This window comes from Mauremys mutica, chromosome 13, assembly GCF_020497125.1.
Source record: "Mauremys mutica isolate MM-2020 ecotype Southern chromosome 13, ASM2049712v1, whole genome shotgun sequence".
NCBI lineage: Eukaryota > Metazoa > Chordata > Testudines > Geoemydidae > Mauremys > Mauremys mutica.
In genome coordinates, this window is record NC_059084.1 from 44,970,930 (window position 1) to 44,988,723 (window position 17,794).

Sequence of the window (17,794 nt, forward strand, 5' to 3'; positions counted from 1 at the left end):
GGAAGGTGTGTGTGTGGGCGGGGATGGCAGCCTGGAGGAGACCAGGGATCAGTTTGGGGGAGGTCATGGCAGTGGGAGCTCAGGGAACTCGGGACGTATGGGATCTGGGGAAGGCCAGGGAAGGGTCTCTAGGGGAAGTAGTGCTGCAGTTCCTGTGACTTTGTTCAGCACCAGAGTCAATCGCAAACCTTCAACACAATTTGGAATGTTCTTCTCTGTGACTCGGTTTCCCTGGCTGTAAAATGGGGTGAGGATCCCACATATTGTCTGGGGAGACTAAGATCATTGGGGCAGGGACTGATTCTCACGAAGGGTCTGTGCAGTGCCTGGCACAATGGGGACCCTGATCTCAGTTGGGGTCTGTGCAGTGCCCGGCACGGACCCTGATCTCAGTCCGGGTATTCTAGAATCATAGAATCTCAGGGTTGGAAGGGACCTCAGGAGGTATCTAGTCCAACCCCCTGCTCAAAGCAGGACCAATTCCCAACTAAATCATCCCAGCCTGGGCTTTGTCAAGCCTGACCTTAAAAACCTCTAAGGAAGGAGATTCTACCACCTCCCTAGGTAACCCATTCCAGTGCTTCACCACCTGACTAGTGAAAAAGTTTTTCCTAATATCCAACCTAAACCTCCCCCTCTGCAACTTGAGACCATTACTCCTTCTTCTGTCATCTGCTACCACTGAGAACAGTCTAGATCCATCCTCTTTGGAACCCCCTTTCAGGTAGTTGAAAGCAGCTATCAAATCCCCGCTCATTCTTCTCGTCTGCAGACTAAACAATCCCAGTTCCCTCAGCCTCTCCTCATAAGTCATGTGCTCCAGCCCCCTAATCATTTTTGTTGCCCTCTGCTGGACTCTTCAATTTGTTCACATCCTTCTTGTAGTGTGCGGCCCAAAACTGGACACAGTACTCCAGATGAGGCCTCACCAATGTCTAATAGAGCGGAATGATCACATCCCTCGATCTGCTGGCAATGCTCCTACTTATACAGCCCAAAATGCCCTTAGCCTTCTTGGCAACAAGGGCACACTGCTGACTCATATCCAGCTTCTCCTCCACTGTAACCCCTAGGTCCTTTTCTGCAGAACTGCTGCCTAGCCAGTCGGTCCCCAGCCTGTAGCAGTGAATGGGATTCTTCCGTCCTAAGTGCAGGACTCTGCACTTGTCCTTGTTGAACCTCATCAGGTTTCTTTTGGCCCAATCCTCTCATTTGTCTAGGTCCCTCTGTATCCTATCCCTACTCTCCACAGTATCTACCACTCCTCCCAGTTTAGTGTCATCTGCAAACTTGCTGAGGGTGCAGCCCACGCCATCCTCCAGATCATTAATGAAGATATTGAACAAAACCAGCCCCAGGATCGACCCTTGAGGTGCTCCACTTGATACCAGCTGCCAACTAGACATGGAGCCCTTCATCACTACCTGTTGAGACCAACAGTCTAGCCAGCTTTCTATCTACCTTATAGTCCATTCATCCAGCCCATACTTCTTTAACTTGCTGGCAAGAATACTGTGGGAGTCCACATCAAAAGCTTTGCTAAAGTCAAGGAATAACACGTCCACTGCTTTCCCCTCACTGAGCTACCCCAACACACATAATTTGCCTCTCTCCCCCTCCATCCATCCCATCACCCGGCAATTTAGCTGCCTTACCCTCCACCCTGTGTTCAGGCATCTCCATCCCATCTAAACAGGGCCCATCAGGAGGGTGTGGGGTGCGAACCATGTGCCAAGGGGGGCCCTTGCTCTCTGGGGACACAGAGAATATCCTGTCTGCGACTAGGGTACTAGGTTTGTCCTGGGAGCTGGTGCCCTCCCATGTCTCCTGAGGAGGGGAGGGGCTCAAACAGACCCCCTAGGTTCCCCATCCTGGTGTGATTTCAGCTCCCCCTGAGTCAATCCAGAATCACTCCTGACTGCATTGGGATCAGGGCTAGATTCAGATCTCAGCTCCCCCTCCCTCCCCTCCCCCCTGGCATCCATCTGGAATCACCCATTGACTGCAGTGGTGTTGCTCCAGGTTTACACTGAAATAGAAATAGGACTTGCATCCGACGAAGTGGGTATTCACCCATGAAAGCTCATGCTCCTAAACGTCTGTTAGTCTATAAGGTGCCACAGGATTCTTTGCTGCTTTTACTGAAATAGACGTATCCAGGACATGTGGGTGGTCTGACATTTGCGGTGCTAGATTAGGAGTCAGGACTCCTGGGTTCTATCCCCAGCTCTGGGAGGGGAGCAATGAGCAGTGGTTACCCTGAATTGTATCCCACAACCTCAGAGCCTCTGAATTTTGGGGTGACGAAAATGCAGTTTTATCACACAGGGCCCCGCCATTTATTTATCATCGTTATTATCAAAAAAACATATTTACATAAATAGCTGCTGAATGTATAAAGGTCGATAAGGCTGGGTAATGACCCGCCGAGCCCTCAGCTTTGGTGAGATAGAGACAAGATAAGAAAAGTGGAGAACACAAGGCTTAGAGGATGGGAATGCAGGAGACATGGCTAGAAGAACGCCAATGGATTGCAGGAAGACGAAAGATGTGCCAAGTGGGTCAGATCATCTCCAAGCATGGAGCTGAGATGGGGTGAGGCTTAGGGAGAGTGTGGCTGGTGGGGGATGAGATCTTGGAGGACTTTGTAGGGAGTACATGGATAGGATGTTGAAGGAGCTGGGACTCCAGGAAAGATGGGTAGAGCAAAGAAGGGGACTCTCTCCTGAGTGGGATTTTTGGCCTGGCTGAGGGCAAGAGGTAGGAGACAGAGAGAAGAAGACTCGAGCTGACCAAGGTCAGAAAGAGACAGGCTAGCAAGGAGGAAGCATGGTGGCCAAAGCTTGGAGAGAAGCTCTAGCAAGGAGATGTTGAGCCCCCTACAGCCAGGACGTCTTTGAGCTCAGGCCGTAGTGACACATGCTTTAAGGTCCACAATGCACCCGTCGCTGGCTCGGAGGCACCTGGAACAGATTCTGCTTCGTTGACACTAGAGCCAGGCAGAGGTAGATCTAGGGCGTAGGGCATGGACTTGGAGAAGCATCCATGTATCGTGGGCTTACAGCACAGACCAGAGGGGAAGCCAGGAGTTATGGACTTCCTACAGGTCCCTGGAACAGGAAATCTACATGCAGCAGCAGGAGGACATGTTTGCCAGTATCCTATGATGCCTGCAAGGAGCCTTGTAGATCTCCTTGGGCTGGTGCGGTGGAATGGACTCTGGGTGGGGATGTGACAGGCTCACTGGGTCTGAGGGGGCAGAGGCCAAGGTGAGAGGAGGAGAAGTATGGACCCAACCTTGGGCTCCTCCAATCTTTCTTTCCTCATCAACTCCCTCTTCCTCCTCGTCCATCAATTGCAATGAAGGATGAAGAAGACCGTACCCACTTGCATTCTGTCTGCCCGGCTCTGAGTCTCAAGCTTGGCTGAGTCTGGAGGACATTGCCAGGTTGTCTCGTGAACCTCAAGCTGCCACTGCCACCACAAATGGTTGGCTTGGAGAAGGATCAGCCAACGCTTCTCCCATGGGTGGCTTTGGTCATAGCTTCCAGGTATAGCGGTCAGTTTTCCAAAATAAATACCACATGATCTGTCCCTTCTCCATCATGGGTGATGAGACAAGTTCGGGTGGTTTCTCCCACGGCTGCAGCAATCTCTCTCCCCAGGCCAGAGAAGGGCTGCTGGATGTGTCTCTCTGGGAAGGCACCCTAGATGAGCTATAAATGGTCCTTCAGCATTTGGCTAAGTCCTAACTGTGGGGTACCTGGATCAGATGCCAGGCGCAACCTCAGAGGAATGAGTGGAGAGAGATGTGGCGAGTAACCCACCTGCAACGTGTGTGATCGACAGAACAGGATAACTATCTACTACTGCTACCAGACAATGACAGTTGCACCTTTAGCTCCGTCTGTGATGTTGGCACTTAACGTTGTGGCTTCAATCCCGGTTGGTGACCCAGTTACTATATAACATTCTGGTTCACACAGGATAACAACCTGCTACTTCTACCAGCTAATGGGCTTACTCCTGCAGCTCAGATGGCTGTGGTCAATGGTTATTAGCACTGACAGCTGTGAGTTCAAGCCCTCCTGGTGACTTGGTGGGGGGCTTGTCCACATGAGAGGATAACAGCTTTCTGCTGCTACCAGCCAGTGGAGTTATGTGGGGCAAAGGCCATGATTTTGGTCCTGAAGGTCATTAGGTCAGACCTTGTTCATGATGCACCATGGAAGGTTGTCTCGTAAAGAGCTGGTCCAGGTGGGAGGTTAATAGCTTACTGCTGGTAATGAAGTTCAGCTAGGATTTTGGTGGGTGTGATCCCTGCTGGTGGGAGAATGAGGGTAGACCCCAGGGGGTCAACAGTGGCTGATGTGGGCATCTCAGAAGTTGAGGCTCAGAAGGTTTTCAGAGAGCTTGTTCAGGTCCCGGCTACAGGGCTCTCTGTGCAGGACGAAGTCCACCTTCTGGTCCTGACCCATGAAGATTGTCAGGAGCTCCTGCCTCAGCCGCTCAGTCTCCCACGGCTTCCGTACCACCTCCTCCTCCTCTCCCTTTTCCTCCTGCGGCTGTCTCCTCCGCCGCCGGTCCCCAGGGGGCTTTCTGTCCCGCAGCTGCAGCACCTCCGTCTGGGAGGCTGGCCGGCTGGGGGCGGGAAAGGGACCCCCACGCCCCGCAAAGGAGTGACAAGTGGGAGGCTTCGGCCTGCTGTGAGGAGCATTGAGGCAAAGTTAGCATCAGCTCCCAGCCACCCCCTGATCCCCAGATGGTTGGCAGTGGGACAGGCATGCAGTTCCCAAGTCTGACCAGCAGGGGGCAGGCAGGCATTGGTAGTCAAAAATGCCAGCCTTCAAGGGGAGGAATCAGCATCTCCTTAAAGGGATTTTGGCACATGGGGCATTTCTGCCAATCAAACCCCCCCAGCTGAAGGAGGTTTGGCCGGGAGAGGTGGTTCCCCACATGACTAGGTACCTGAGGGGTTTCTGCAGGAATTCATCCAAGGTGGGACCCTCTCGGCCCAGCGGGTCATCTGGAACCATGAAGATGTTCCCCACAAAGGTGAACTGCAGCAATCTGAGAGTGAGGAAGAAGTTCAGAATCCCATTCGGGATCAGACCTGGCACCCCCTAGAGGGGAAAAGGCTCCGTGTTCCCTTCTCTGTCCCCCTGAGCCAGCTGGTTTCCTGCCCTGGGGCCAGGTTGAAGCTGGTGCCTCCCCCTAGAGGGGAAAGGCCCAAGATCCCATTCCCGCCCCGCTGAGCCTGCCAGTTCCGCCACCCTGGGCCTGGATCAGACCCGATGCCCCCAGAAGGGAAAGGACCTGTGTCCCATTCCCCACCCCGTGAGCCAGCCAGTCCCCGCCCGGGGGCTGGGTGGGAACCAGCTCCCCTTAGAGGGGAAGGGCTCCAAGTCCCGTTCCCTGGCCCCCTCACCTCTCTTTGATGATTCTGATCCATTTCTTGGACTCCTGCATGAGGTCCCGGAGCTGGTCGTTGGTGACGATGACCCCGTTGGTCTCCTCTGCCAGCCTGAGCATGAACCTAACCCGAAGGGGGCAGAGTGAGACCCCAGCACCCCAGGCCCTGCTCTGGGCTCCAGGACAAGGCTAAGAGCAGGGTCCCAGATGCCAGCTGTACCCGACACTGACCACAAGGTGGCAGCAGCACAACATGAGTGGAACCATAGTCCCCCATAGGGAAGCAGTGTGGGCATAAGCGGGTCCCTGTCTGCCTGCTCTAAGTGGGTTGCAGGTCTCGAGTGAGAGGCACCACTGGCCTGGGGGGCGGAGGTCAGAGCTGGGATAGCAGGGGTCTGTGGGTAAGGATTGAGGGGCACCACAGCACTGCGGGGGAGGTGGTTTCTTTTTCTATTTCATCCCCACCTCTGGAGCTCAGCTTTCAATTAACCCCCAGCTGCAGCTGCAGGGACTTTCTGCTTCACAGCCACCCCTTCGTTCCTCATGTGACCAGACGGGTGTAGTAGCAACTCGCAGCTTGGAAAGCCCAGTGGGGGTGGGCCTCCGAGGCCTGGCCCCTCGGCTCTTTGCCAGCTGGGCTGAGACAGCACCACATTGGTGGCCCCTCCGGCAGGGGCAGCGTAGGGTGTGGGGGGGCTCCCCTGATTGGGAGGGGGGCAGGGAGGGAGCCCCAGGTTTACCTGTCATCATAGGATGTGATGCGCTTCCCGGCCACTTGACGTGAAGGCGTCAGAGACAGCAGACTCAGGTCCTGCAGCTGGGTCAGGAAATGTTTCTCTGGGGGAGGAGGGGAAATGGGGTGAGGCTGGGGGGCAGGGCGAGGCTTTAGGAGGTGGGTCTGTGTGGGTGAGCACCAAGCCCTAGGGAGCAGGGTGGTGTGGGGTAACGAGGGGCCCGGGGGGGGAGCTCATGGCAGGGTAGCAAGGGGCCCCAGGGGGCCAGCCTGGTGGGGTAGTGGGCCCTAGGGGGCAGGCCCGGACAGTGTCACACAGGGCTGTAAAGGTCCATCATCACCCCACCTCCCTTCTTACCTTCCACCCTGGCCACCTTCTCCATTCGCCACTGCGGCACAAAGACCGTCACCTCCCGGTGCCCACGGTCCCAGAAATACTGCACAGCCAGAGCAATGCCCCGGCAGGAGAAGAACTGGTGTAAGCCGTGCCTACAGGAGGGACGGAAGGCGATGTTGAGACACAGAGGCACCGGCACTGGGTTCCCCTGGTACAGGATTAGGCACAGGGGAAGACGGGCCAATGCAATAGGGCAGCCCTAGAGTTCTGAGCTCTACGCCAGGTGCGGGAGAGGAATTGGGGCTGGTTTGGTCTTGAAGTCAACTGATGCCTACGGACTAGTCAAGCATAGGGCCTTAGGAGAGCTCAAATCCAGATGAAGCCCCAAGATCAAAGGCTTGACGTTCCCATAGGCTCCAAGATTAGACCAGGCTCCAGAACCTGAGACTGGATTGTGCATAGGCCTCAAAACTAAACTATCCCTCAGGACTCTAAGCTCAACATTCCTGTGGTGACCTCAAGAGCAAACTAGGCCCTGAGGCCTACAGACAAGTCAAGCCTATGGTCTTGGGGCCTAGATTGGTCTTAAGGGCAGGAAAATCTAACACAGAAACCTGCAGCCTAGGTTGATTTTGAGGTCTATGGTCAAGTCAAGCCTAGAGTCTTGAGGCCTACAGGAATGCCAAATCTAGGGTCTTAGTCTGTTCTTGGGACCTATGGCCAGATCAAACATAGAGATTTAGGGCCTGATCTGATCTTGAGGCCTGTAGGAAAGTGAAGCCTAGAGTCTTGGGGCCTGTTTGGGTCTTGAGGCCTACAGGAAAGTCAAGCCTACAATCTTAAGAGCTTAGCTGCTCCTAAGGCATATTGAGCCCTAAAGGCACATCAAGCCTAGATTCTCCAGGCCTACTCTGGTCCTGAGGTCTATGGACAAGTCAACCATAAAATGCTGGGGCCCAGTCTGGTTTTGAGGCCTACAAAAAGAAAAGTTACTATCTTGAGGTCTAGTTGAGGTGTACTGAGACCTGCGGACAAGTTGCAAGACCTAAATCAATGGGATTAACAGGTATTCAGCTGACCAAGCATCCTGGTTTCTTAGCTGAGCTCACCACCCACCATGCCCTAGGTGTCAGAGCAAGACGCAGCAACACAGGCTACTTACACCATGGCTACATTGCTGCCATCGATAATGACCCTCCTTAGGTTCTTTTTCCCTGGCGTGTTGGCCAAAATGAGCTTGAAGGGTGTCTGGATGGCTTCCTTGAACCGCTGGGCTCCAGTCACCGTCGGCACTGGGCCCACTGGCACTGGGTACACGTCCTCAGCTGGCTGGCTCTCCTCGGAAGCCCATGCAGGGGAAGCTACGGAGGTCACATCCATGGGGAAATCGGAGCCTTCTGGGAGGGGAGGTGGGCCACGGACTCCCCTGTGGATAGGAGACCCGCCTTTCCTCCCTGGTTCGCAGTGATGTTGACCCTGGGGAGACTCCTTGCCATTTGAGAGGGCCAGCTCTCCATCTCTGCAGCTGCCTCTGTGCTCCAGCCTAGTTTTAACCCTGGCCTCCTGTTGGTGGCTGGCTTTCTCATTGAGCCTTCTCAGCAGGCCGGCCAAGGGGACCCCTGTCCAGATCTCAGCTGGGATCTCGCTGGGCGAGTGGCCACAGTTGGCTGCTGCTGACTTGATGACCTCCAGCAGGTATTCGTGTTCATCTTGGGTCGTCTCTGGTGGCGGAGGAGGAGGAGGAGGAGGAGGAGAAGACATCCCGCTTGCCCCGGGCTCCTGGAAGGGTGCAGGGCCATGCTCCTGCTGGGAGAAGGAGGCCTGCTCCATCTGGACCCTGTCCAAGATTTTTGAGGGGGCTTCCTGCACCCCACATTCCAGCAGCACCTTCTTCACCACCTGCTCCTCGTAGCCCATAGTCTTGAAGAAGTTCAGCCTCATCTTGAACTCCTTCTCTGTCCACGATGATGACAGGGCCCCAGCCGACAGTTCCTCCTCCTCCTCCTGGCTGCTCTCCTCTGGCCCCCTTTCCTCCTCTTCTCTCACCCTGTCCTGGGTGGCAGGAAACATCAAGTCTTGAGCCTGCTGGCTGGCGTCCAAACCTGGGATGGGCTTCGACGACCGTTTGTAAAGCACTGGCCTCTCGGAGGCCTCCTCCCCCAGCTTTGCCTGGTCCTGAGAAATGCCTGGGTTGCCAGACCTGGAGTCCTGATGCCTGGTCTGATCTGGAGGTCTACTGAGGTCAAAGAAGTCCTGGGGCCATCCCTGAGACCTAGCCCCACCTGTCGCTTTGGCTTCCCACCACGGCGGCTGGTCTTGACTGATGACCGGTGGCACCCACAGTACATTCCTCGGTTCCCATTCCCCAGCTTCTTGCTGGATGTCCCGCACTAGGCTGAGCAGCTCCTCCTTGAGCGGGGTGGGCAGGATAAGAAGGTCTATGGCATGCTTGTCGTCATGGGACTCCACCAGCTCCCGGAAGGCCTTCTTCACCAGGGCCTCCTGCTCCTCCGGTAGCCGGGGCGTCTTCTGGTACTTCTCCACGAACTCCTGGATGCGGCTCTGGGCCATCACGAAGGCCTCGGCTAGGCCTGAGACCAGCAGGGAGCCTGGGCTGAGCAGGACCAGGTTGGCAGAGGTCCCCTTAGTGAGACAGTCCAGGAAGAGACCTTGAGCTCCCACAAAGACGCACTGCATGTCCTTAGGGTAGCAGACTTCCTGGCTCAACTCCGGGCTGCAGAGCCCCTTGATGTACTCCTGGAGGACACAACACAGGGACAGGGTTAGGACACTGGCTGCCAAGAATGTGCCCTCTGCTGGCTGGAATCAGAACTTCTCACTGTGTGTCATGAGCCCTGTACTGCTCAGCGCTGGTCTGGAGCTTTCTTTGAGGCAAAGACTGTCTGTGCAACAACTTGCACAACAGGGCCCTGATCTCAGTCAGGGTCTGTGCAACACGTGGCATAACGGGGCCCTGATCTCAGTCAGGGTCTGTGCAGCACCTGGCACAATGGGGCCCTGATCTTGGTCAGGGTCTGTGCAGCATCCAGAACAATGGGGCCCTGATACATAATTATATGTTTGTATACAAACAAAATCTGCATTTAAATGAATTTTTTTTAAGATGCAAACCCAGCACTCAAAAGTTAGGAAATGCCAGAATTGCAGAGGTCTGGGTAATCTTAACTCTGCCTCCTCCCACGCATACATCACCACACAGGTTTTAATTATATGATCACATGTATCTACCTATCCTCATGCAAACCCCCACTCGCTCTCTATCACTGTATCCGTACAAATCTCTAACATCTATCCATCCTTGCGCCATGCTAGTGTGACCAGACAGCAAATGTGAAAAATCGGGATGGGGGTGGGGGGTAATAGGAGCCTATATAAGAAAAAGACCCAAAAATCGGGACTGTCCCTATAAAATCGGGACATCTGGTCACCCTAATCCATGCACTCCCTAACTATCTATCTATCTATCCCCATCCACCCTCTCTATCTAATCTATCTACGTATTCCCATCCACCCCCTCTATCTATCTATCTACCTACCTATCTATCCATCCATCCCCAACCACCCCCTCTATCTATCTATCTATCTATCCCCAACCACCCCCTCTATCTATCTGTCTACCTACCTACCTATCTGTTCCCATCCACCCCCTCTATCTATCTGTCTACCTACCTACCTATCTGTTCCCATCCACCCCCTCTATCTATCTATCTATCTATCTGTCTATCTCCATACACCCCACTAGTTGCCCTTATCAGAATTAATAATGGCTACAAAGGGTGTGTGATGATGCCCCTCAATCCTGACCCACAGCCCCCTGCTGTCCCAGCCCCCACCCCCAGCTCTGCAGGTGCCCCTCACTCCTGACTCGCAGTCCCCTGCTAGCCCAGCCCTGGGCTTCTGCAGCTGCATGTACTTCCTAAACCACCGTGTGCAAAGCTGATCAGCGCGTGGGCGTGACTGGGCGGGGGGGGCGGGGTGAGGAGATGGTTATTTTGGTTGCAATTTCCCCCCTGTCGGTTTCACGCCCACAGCAGAAGAAAAATTCCCTGCCGCTTGGGGTGGAATCGAAAGCAAAATCAGCCAGGGGCGTGTCCTGAAATCCAATCACTTCCTAGGGTGCTGGAGCGTTATGGCAGGTCAGCTCCCTGTAGGGCCTCTCGCCTTCCAGAATAAACCAGAGGGAGTGATACTGGCAGACCAGGTGCCAGCTCATGCCAAGGGCCCCAGGCCTCAACTGAACACTGACAAATAGGGGGTGGGCACCCATCTGGCTCCCCTGTGCGTTAGTGTTGGGGATAAGTTTGCCAGCCCTCCGGGATTGTCCTGGAGTTTCCAGGAATTAAAGATTAGTCTTTGATGAAATATTATGTGATGTGATGAAACCTCCAGGAATACGTCCAACCCAAATTGGCAACCCTACCTGGTGAAATCATTAAACCTGCGTTAATCTCGCCGGTATCCCTGCTCGGGGGGTCATATCTGCCCTGTGAATCACCAGGACAGGGACATGAACGGGTGTCAAATGAAGAGGGCAGGGGCAAGACATGAACATGGGCAAAATGCTGGGCACCAATAGCAACCTCCTGTCCCAGCAACGCCAGACAATCGCGGGACATTAAAGAGGCTGCGAGACTTTGTCCTTTGCTCCCCCACCCCCCATGGAGCAACCCGGTGCCTCCTGTCGGCTGAGTTTCTAGCTCAGAGCAGAAGAGGGGGAAAGGAGGAAAAGGCCCTAACGAGGAGGAGCTGTGTCTTTATGCTGCTTAGACGTGGCGGGGTGAGGACTAAGCACAAGCAAAAGATCTCCCGTGCTTGGCCTGGGCTAGCCCTGGAGGACATATACAGCTGGTGTATTATAGAAATGTGTTCCTTTTTATACCTCAGCTTGGAACTCACTGGTGTGTATGTGTTACCCGCTTTACCCTTGTTTCCTTTTCCTGTGTAACAGAACTGGATATAGCCTATTACAGGACTGACTACAAGGGCTGTCTTCGGCATTAGGTCGAAGGTGTCACTGAGCTAGGTAAGCGACCGGTTCTTTGTGGCGGGGAAGAAGCTGAATATTGCTGTGATTCCTGGGATGAGGGACCATCTGGCACAACGGTAGGCTCCCCTGGTGTTGAGACAGATTGGGGTACCCGAGGGGGACTGTCTGGGACTCCATGCTAAGGCTGTGATAGTGCCTAAGGAGTTCACACTTGAGAATCGATTAGTGACATCTCAGCACAGAACTCCCAGCCAGTTTGGGCTGCGTGCCTGATTCCTAAGTTTGCTCTGAGGTTGGTACCACGCTCTTGAGCCACTGAAGGACAATGGGATATAAACACAGGGCCAGATCCTCAATGGGCTGTGAATCAGTGTCACTGGACTGGGGAGCTGTTCTCATCAACTTCAAAGGAGCGACGGCTAATTGATCACCAGCTGGGATCTGCCCCCATTGACTCCAGTGGAGCTACGGCCCATTGACCCCAGCTGGGATCTGGCCCCATTGACCCTAGTTGGGATCTGGCCTCATTGACCCCAGCTGGGATCTGGCCCCATTGACTCCAGTGGAGCTACGGCCCATTGACCCCAGCTGGCATCTAGCCGAATTGACTCCAATGGAGCTACAGCCCATTGACCCCAGCTGGGGTATGACTCATTCAGTCCAATGGTGCTACGGCCCATTGACCCTAGCTGGGATCTGGCCCCACTGACCCCAGCTGGGATCTGGCCCCATTGACTCCAATAGAGCTACAGCCCATTGACCCCAGCTGGGATCTGGCCCCATTGACTCCAGGGGAGCTACGGCCCATTGACCCCAGCTGGGATCTGGCCCATTGACTCCAATGGAGCTACGGCCCATTGACCCCAGCTGGGATCTGGCCCCACTGACTGTGGTGGGGTCCAGGCTGCATAAATACTGGTTAAAAATTCATCAATCGATTTCAGAGGCAAGGAATGGTGTGAAGACGCAGAGACTCAATGTTAGAACAACTGGGGCAGAACCCGGGAGTGAGCGACAATCTAGAGGTCGCAGGGTATATCGAAATTCACCCAGGGCGGAGAGAGGTGTGGGGAGGTTTAGGCGATATGAGTTAACTACCAAATGTAAACACAGAGAGAAGCAGAGTCATGAGGTTGAACTGTACACGGGGTGTTGGCGGAGCTACACCCGGAGGTGTCACACACAAGATGGTGTGAAACCTACTCACAAGGTGTTGGGACACACACACACACACACTGGGGAGGGGGGTGTTAAATTCCTTAGGGACTGAATCCCTTTGGAATTGTGACACCCGCATGCAGGGTTGTGATAGAAACACATACAAGGGAGGTGGGGGCTGTGTGTGTATTAGACCCCTTTAGTGTTATCTCACACTCACGGTTGTGATACACACACACACACATATATCGTGCTGAGCTCTGCACTCCTGCTGGTTTGTGATCAGTATCGATGGCCATGGTTGTCAGTATCCACACGTGATATATTTACACAGGCGGGGCTGGGACACATGCACACGCCAGGTGAGTGTGTTATGGTTATACGCACACTCACCATTGCTGCTGTACAGTCTGAGGGTGGATTTATATTTCTGCACAAAAGCTGGAAAAAGTTACCCATTTTACAAAGAGCTTAGAAATGGTGGAGAGGACTTTTTGGCTGGACAGTCGGATGGATGGACAGGGTGTGTGGAAGGGTGGGTGGATGGATAGATGGATGGACAGGGTGGGTGAATGGATGGGTAGAGGGCTGTGGATGGAAGGATGGATGGATGGACAGGGTGAAGGGCCATGGATGGATGGATGGATGGATAGATAGATGGATGGACAGGGTGGGTGGAAGGGTGGAGGGATGGAAGGGGTGTATGGGGGATCGAAGAATACATGTCTAGCTAGAAGTGTGTGTATGGTGACAGATAATTAAAGGGGGGATGAAGGGCATGAGTTAATGGGGGTGTGGGAGGATGGGTGTGTGTGTTGGGGGCATGGGGAAGTGTCTGAGGATGGGGGTGTGTTTATGGGGATGGGGGTGTATGTCTGGGGTTGGGGGAATGAATGGGGGTGTCAGGGGATGGGTAGGTGTTTCGGGGGATGTGGGACAGAAGCATGGGGGGATGGGGGTGAGGGGAGATGGATGGAGGTCTGCGGGGGTAGGAAAGTGTCAGGGGATGGGGTGTGAGGGAATGGGGAGGTGTCAGGTGATGGGGTGTGTGTCAGAGGTTGGGATGGGAGCTCAGGGGTGTGTGAGGTGATAGGAGGTGTGAGGGGGTGGATTGGGGGTGAGGGACAGGGTGTGTATCAGAGGATGGGAGACGGGATTGTGGGGATGGCAGACATGGGAAGAGATGGGGGAACTGGGAATGGGAGTGTGGGGGATGGTGGGCATGGAGAGAGATGGGGGAGTAGGGGACGGGAGTATGGGGATGGCAGGTGTGGGGGGAGATACGGATGTGTATGGGGATGGGGAGGTGTCGGGGGATGGGGGTGTGAGGGGATGGATGGGGTGTTGGGGGATGGGGTAAAGGAGTGTGGCGGGGGAGATGGGGATATGTATGGGGACGGGTGTGTCTGTTGGGGGATGGGGTGTTGGGGGATGGAAGACAGGAGTGTGGGGGTGGCGGGCGTCGGGGGAGATGGGGATGGTTGTGTCGGGGGTTCGGGGGAGGGATGTGGTGATGGGGGTGGGGGACGGGGAGTGGCTGGCGTGGGGGGAGATGGAGGTATGTCGGGGGAGGGGGACGTGGGGGGAGATGGGGGTGTGTATGGGGATGGGCGTGTCGGGGGTTGGGGACAGGGATGGGGGGACGGGGGACGGGGAGTGTCTGGCGTGGGGGGAGATGGAGGTATCTCGGGGGAGGGGGACGTGGGGGGAGGTGGGGGTGTTCGGGGAGAACCCAGCAGCCCCCCCATTACCTTTGCTCTCTGCAGGTCGTGCTGAGGGCCCTGCAGCTGCAGCCAGATCTGCCCGGCGCCCCCTGGGGCGCGGGACGGGCCCTGCCCGGCGCCCAGCACCCCCAGCACGTTGAGCCCCACGCCGAAGAGCCGCTCGATGCGCGGCCGCTGCTCCATGACGGCTGCCCGGGCCTCCGCGGGGACTGCAAACTCGTCCAGCGCCCCCGTCGCCACGGCGCCCGTCTCCATGGCACCACCTGGCGCCACGGTGCCCACCTCGGCCTGCCTGGACAGCCACGGGGGGAGGGGTTAATTCTTGGTCATCGTTAATTCACAGGTGAGGGTGGTGGGCAATGCGGGCGCTGGGCGGGCAGGCGACGGGGGAGAGGCGGGTGAGGTGACCTGGCTGGCGGGTGGGGAGGGGGGCCTAGATTTTGCATTGGCAACGCAGGCTACCCCCTAGTCTTGCAGTGCCGTCCCATAACTCCCCAAGAGGGCTCCCACAATGCACTGGGAGCAGCTTGGTGCAGCACAAAGGATCATGGGGAACGCCCCCAGAAGTCCCAGGGACACAGACTCTGGCTCCCACAATGCGCTGGGCTGAGGCAAGTGCCGACCCCCGGGCTATCTCCGCCACGAAGATGTGCCCCCGCTGATCTGCCGCCTGCGTAGTCTGAATGCCCGACCCGAGCAGCAAACCAACTATTCCCAGACAGGAAGGGGAATAAACATTGGTGGAAGCACATTTCTACTGGTATAAGCGCATCCACACTAGAGATTGCACTGGGGTATTGGTAAATATTCCCCCCACCCCGCCCCAGCTGATTACATCTGGACACAAGCTACATCGGGATCAAGCTTTAATCCAGCCCAGCGACTCCAGTGTAAATGCTCTGATCTTCGTTTAATGCTCCAGATGGTTCCCAGCTGACCAAAATCAGCCATTCTGGGAACCAACTAAAAGTGTGGGTTTAACCCGGGTCAGAATCACCACGCAGACGTCTTCCTACCTGAGTTTCAAACGTTTCTGTAGTGCTGGCTTGGGTCTTTGACCACTGCTAACAAAAAATAGATAATAATTAATATATGAGATATTATAAGTTAATACTGCAAGATAATACTAAATTATGTATTCCAAATTATATATAATTGATCATAAATATACAATAATAATTAGCATACAATATGTAAAGATAAATTATAGTATACTATAACTAATAGTACTAATACTAACAGTAACTAATGAACTGTAAATAATCTACAATCAACCAAAGTCAATCAATGATAATCACAATAATTAATCTACAGTACATAATACCAATGAATTACAAATAATGTATAATCAATCTAAAATAAATAATCATATTAATATACAAATCATAAAAATGTATTATATATAGTAATTAATGAACTATAAAATATATGCTCATTCATAATGAATAATAAATATACAATACACAATAACAATGAATAGTAATTCATGTCATAAGTAATTGCTCATAATAAACATCTTATAATATTCACAATAAATATACAGTTCATAATAACGTTGAATTATAAATGGTAACTCATTAATTATACATATATAACCAATCTGACTAAATAAATGGAATAATCACAATGTTTGATTTAATATACAATGCATAATAACAATTATAAATAGTAACTAGTGAATTATAAATAATATATAATGGCTCATAATAAATGATACCAGAGTACATCAAGGGGATACAAGTTTGGTGGGTGACCAGTAATCCCTGGCTCTTCCACAGCACCTCACGAAGAGGGTCAGGATCGTCTTCCCCATTGTACAGATGGGAAAATTGAGTCATCCAAAGGGGAAGGGATTTGCCCAAGGTGAGCCAGCAGGCCTGCAGGAGAACCAGGGATAGAACCCAGGAGTCCTGGCTCCCAGCACTCTATCCCCTAGACTAGTGGTTCTTAACCTGGGGTGCATGCACCCCCTGGGGGTGTGAGAGGCCCTTTCTGGGGGTGCCGGACAGGCCAGATTTTCTTAGAAAGTAAATCATCCAAAACACAAATTAAGCACAGGCATGTAAGTACAACTACTTTGTTTCATCAAACCCATGTAGTTATTAACATTACACATTTTTAAGGATTACTGTAATATACAAACAAAAATAGACCTAGATTGAAGGGGGCGAGAACATAGTTTGAGACCCAAAGAGGTGCAGGCGGCAGTAAAGGTTAAGAACCACCGCCCTAGAGCCCACTCCCCTCCCGAGGCTGGGGATAGAGCCCAGGAGTCCTGACTCCCAGCCCCCTCCCTGCCCCCTGGATGCCACTTCCCTCCCAGAGCCGGGGCTAGAACCCAGGCGTCCTGACTCCCTCCCAGCCCCCCCCGAGCCGCGCACAGACCCCCGAGTCCTGGCTCCCAGACACCCGCCCCCCACCAGGCTCCACTCACCATAGCCCGGGTCCGGGCTGCCCCTGCCAGGCTGCGGGCGACGCAGCGAGGCGGAAGCGCTGACGGCGGCTCCGCTCCGCCCCGCGGGGCCCCGAGCAGCCCGGGGAGGCTCCAGCTGCTGCGCAGTTTCACTTCCCCCGGCCCTTGTGTCTGCCGCCCTCCGCCCCCCCCCACCCGTGCCAGGCGCCCCCCCCCCCGCCGGCCTCCGCCCCTCCCACCCGTGCCAGGTGGCCCCCCCCCGCCGGCCTCCGCCCCCGCCCGGTGCCAGGCGCCCCCCCCGCCGGCCTCCGCCCCCCCCACCCGTGCCAGGCGCCCCCCCCCGCCGGCCTCCGCCCCCGCCCGGTGCCAGGCGCCCCCCCCCCGCCGGCCTCCGCCCCCGCCCGGTGCCAGGCGCCCCCCCCCCGGCCTCCGCCCCCGCCCGGTGCCAGGCGCCCCCCCCGTGCCAGGCGCCCCTCCCCCCCCCGCCGGCCTCCGCCCCCGCCCGGTGCCAGGCGCCCCCCCGCCGGCCTCCGCCCCCGCCCGGTGCCAGGCGCCCCCCGTGCCAGGCGCCCCCCCCCCCGGCCTCCGGTCCCGCCCGGTGCCAGGCGCCCCCTGTGCCAGGCGCCCCCCCTCGCCAGCCTCCTCTTCCGTCCAGTACCAGTTGCCTCCCCATGCCAGGCGAGCCCCCCCGCCCGCCTCCGTCCCCCGCCTGGTGCCAGGCGACACCCCCCCACCTCCGCCCCCCACCCGGGGCCAGATGCCCCCTTCTCTGGCCTCTACCCCACCCGGTGCCAGGCGCCCCCCCTGCCAGCCTCAGCCCCTGAGTGGCCACCCGGGGGGGCAAGTGGGGCAATTTGCCCCAGGCCCCCACGGGAATACAGTATTCTATAGTATTGCAACTTTTTTTTATGGAAGGGCCCCCGAAATTGCTTTGCCCCAGGCCCCCTGAATCCTCTGGGTGGCCTCTGCCCCTGCCTGGTGCCAGGCGCTCTCCCTGCCGGCCTCTTTC

At 55.3% G+C, this 17,794-nt stretch overlaps 1 protein-coding gene across 3 annotated transcripts; it reads right to left on the reverse strand.

The window, feature by feature from the left end:
* Positions 1-1,358: 1,358 nt before the first annotated feature.
* Positions 1,359-16,938, reverse strand: KHNYN (KH and NYN domain containing). Of its 3 annotated transcripts, none has more exons than XM_044984535.1 (9): positions 16,807-16,938; positions 15,389-15,436; positions 14,400-14,660; positions 7,645-9,239; positions 6,504-6,634; positions 6,153-6,249; positions 5,429-5,536; positions 4,969-5,070; positions 1,359-4,704 (listed from the first exon to the last, which is right to left on the reverse strand). In XM_044984535.1, exons 1-9 carry the CDS (start codon positions 16,807-16,809, stop codon positions 4,380-4,382), a joined length of 2,670 nt encoding a protein of 889 aa, XP_044840470.1. In that variant the 5' UTR covers positions 16,810-16,938; the 3' UTR covers positions 1,359-4,379. The 3 variants fall into 3 exon arrangements, with proteins under 3 accessions (XP_044840470.1, XP_044840472.1, XP_044840471.1); XM_044984537.1 differs by lacking the exon at positions 16,807-16,938 and adding an exon at positions 13,042-13,089 and having other exon boundaries at positions 1,360-4,704; positions 15,389-15,441; XM_044984536.1 differs by lacking the exons at positions 15,389-15,436; positions 16,807-16,938 and adding an exon at positions 13,042-13,089 and having other exon boundaries at positions 1,360-4,704; positions 14,400-14,936.
* Positions 16,939-17,794: the final 856 nt, after the last annotated feature.

What these genes read in the sequence shown, in the direction of transcription:
- KHNYN (XM_044984535.1), bottom strand. An exon ending in GAAGGTGGCCAGGGTGGAAG is followed by an intron (nt 6,250 to 6,503) that starts GTAAGAAGGGAG and finishes CTCCTCCCCCAG; the next exon opens with AGAAACATTTCCTGACCCAG. An exon ending in ATCAGAATCATCAAAGAGAG is followed by an intron (nt 5,071 to 5,428) that starts GTGAGGGGGCCA and finishes CCTCACTCTCAG; the next exon opens with ATTGCTGCAGTTCACCTTTG.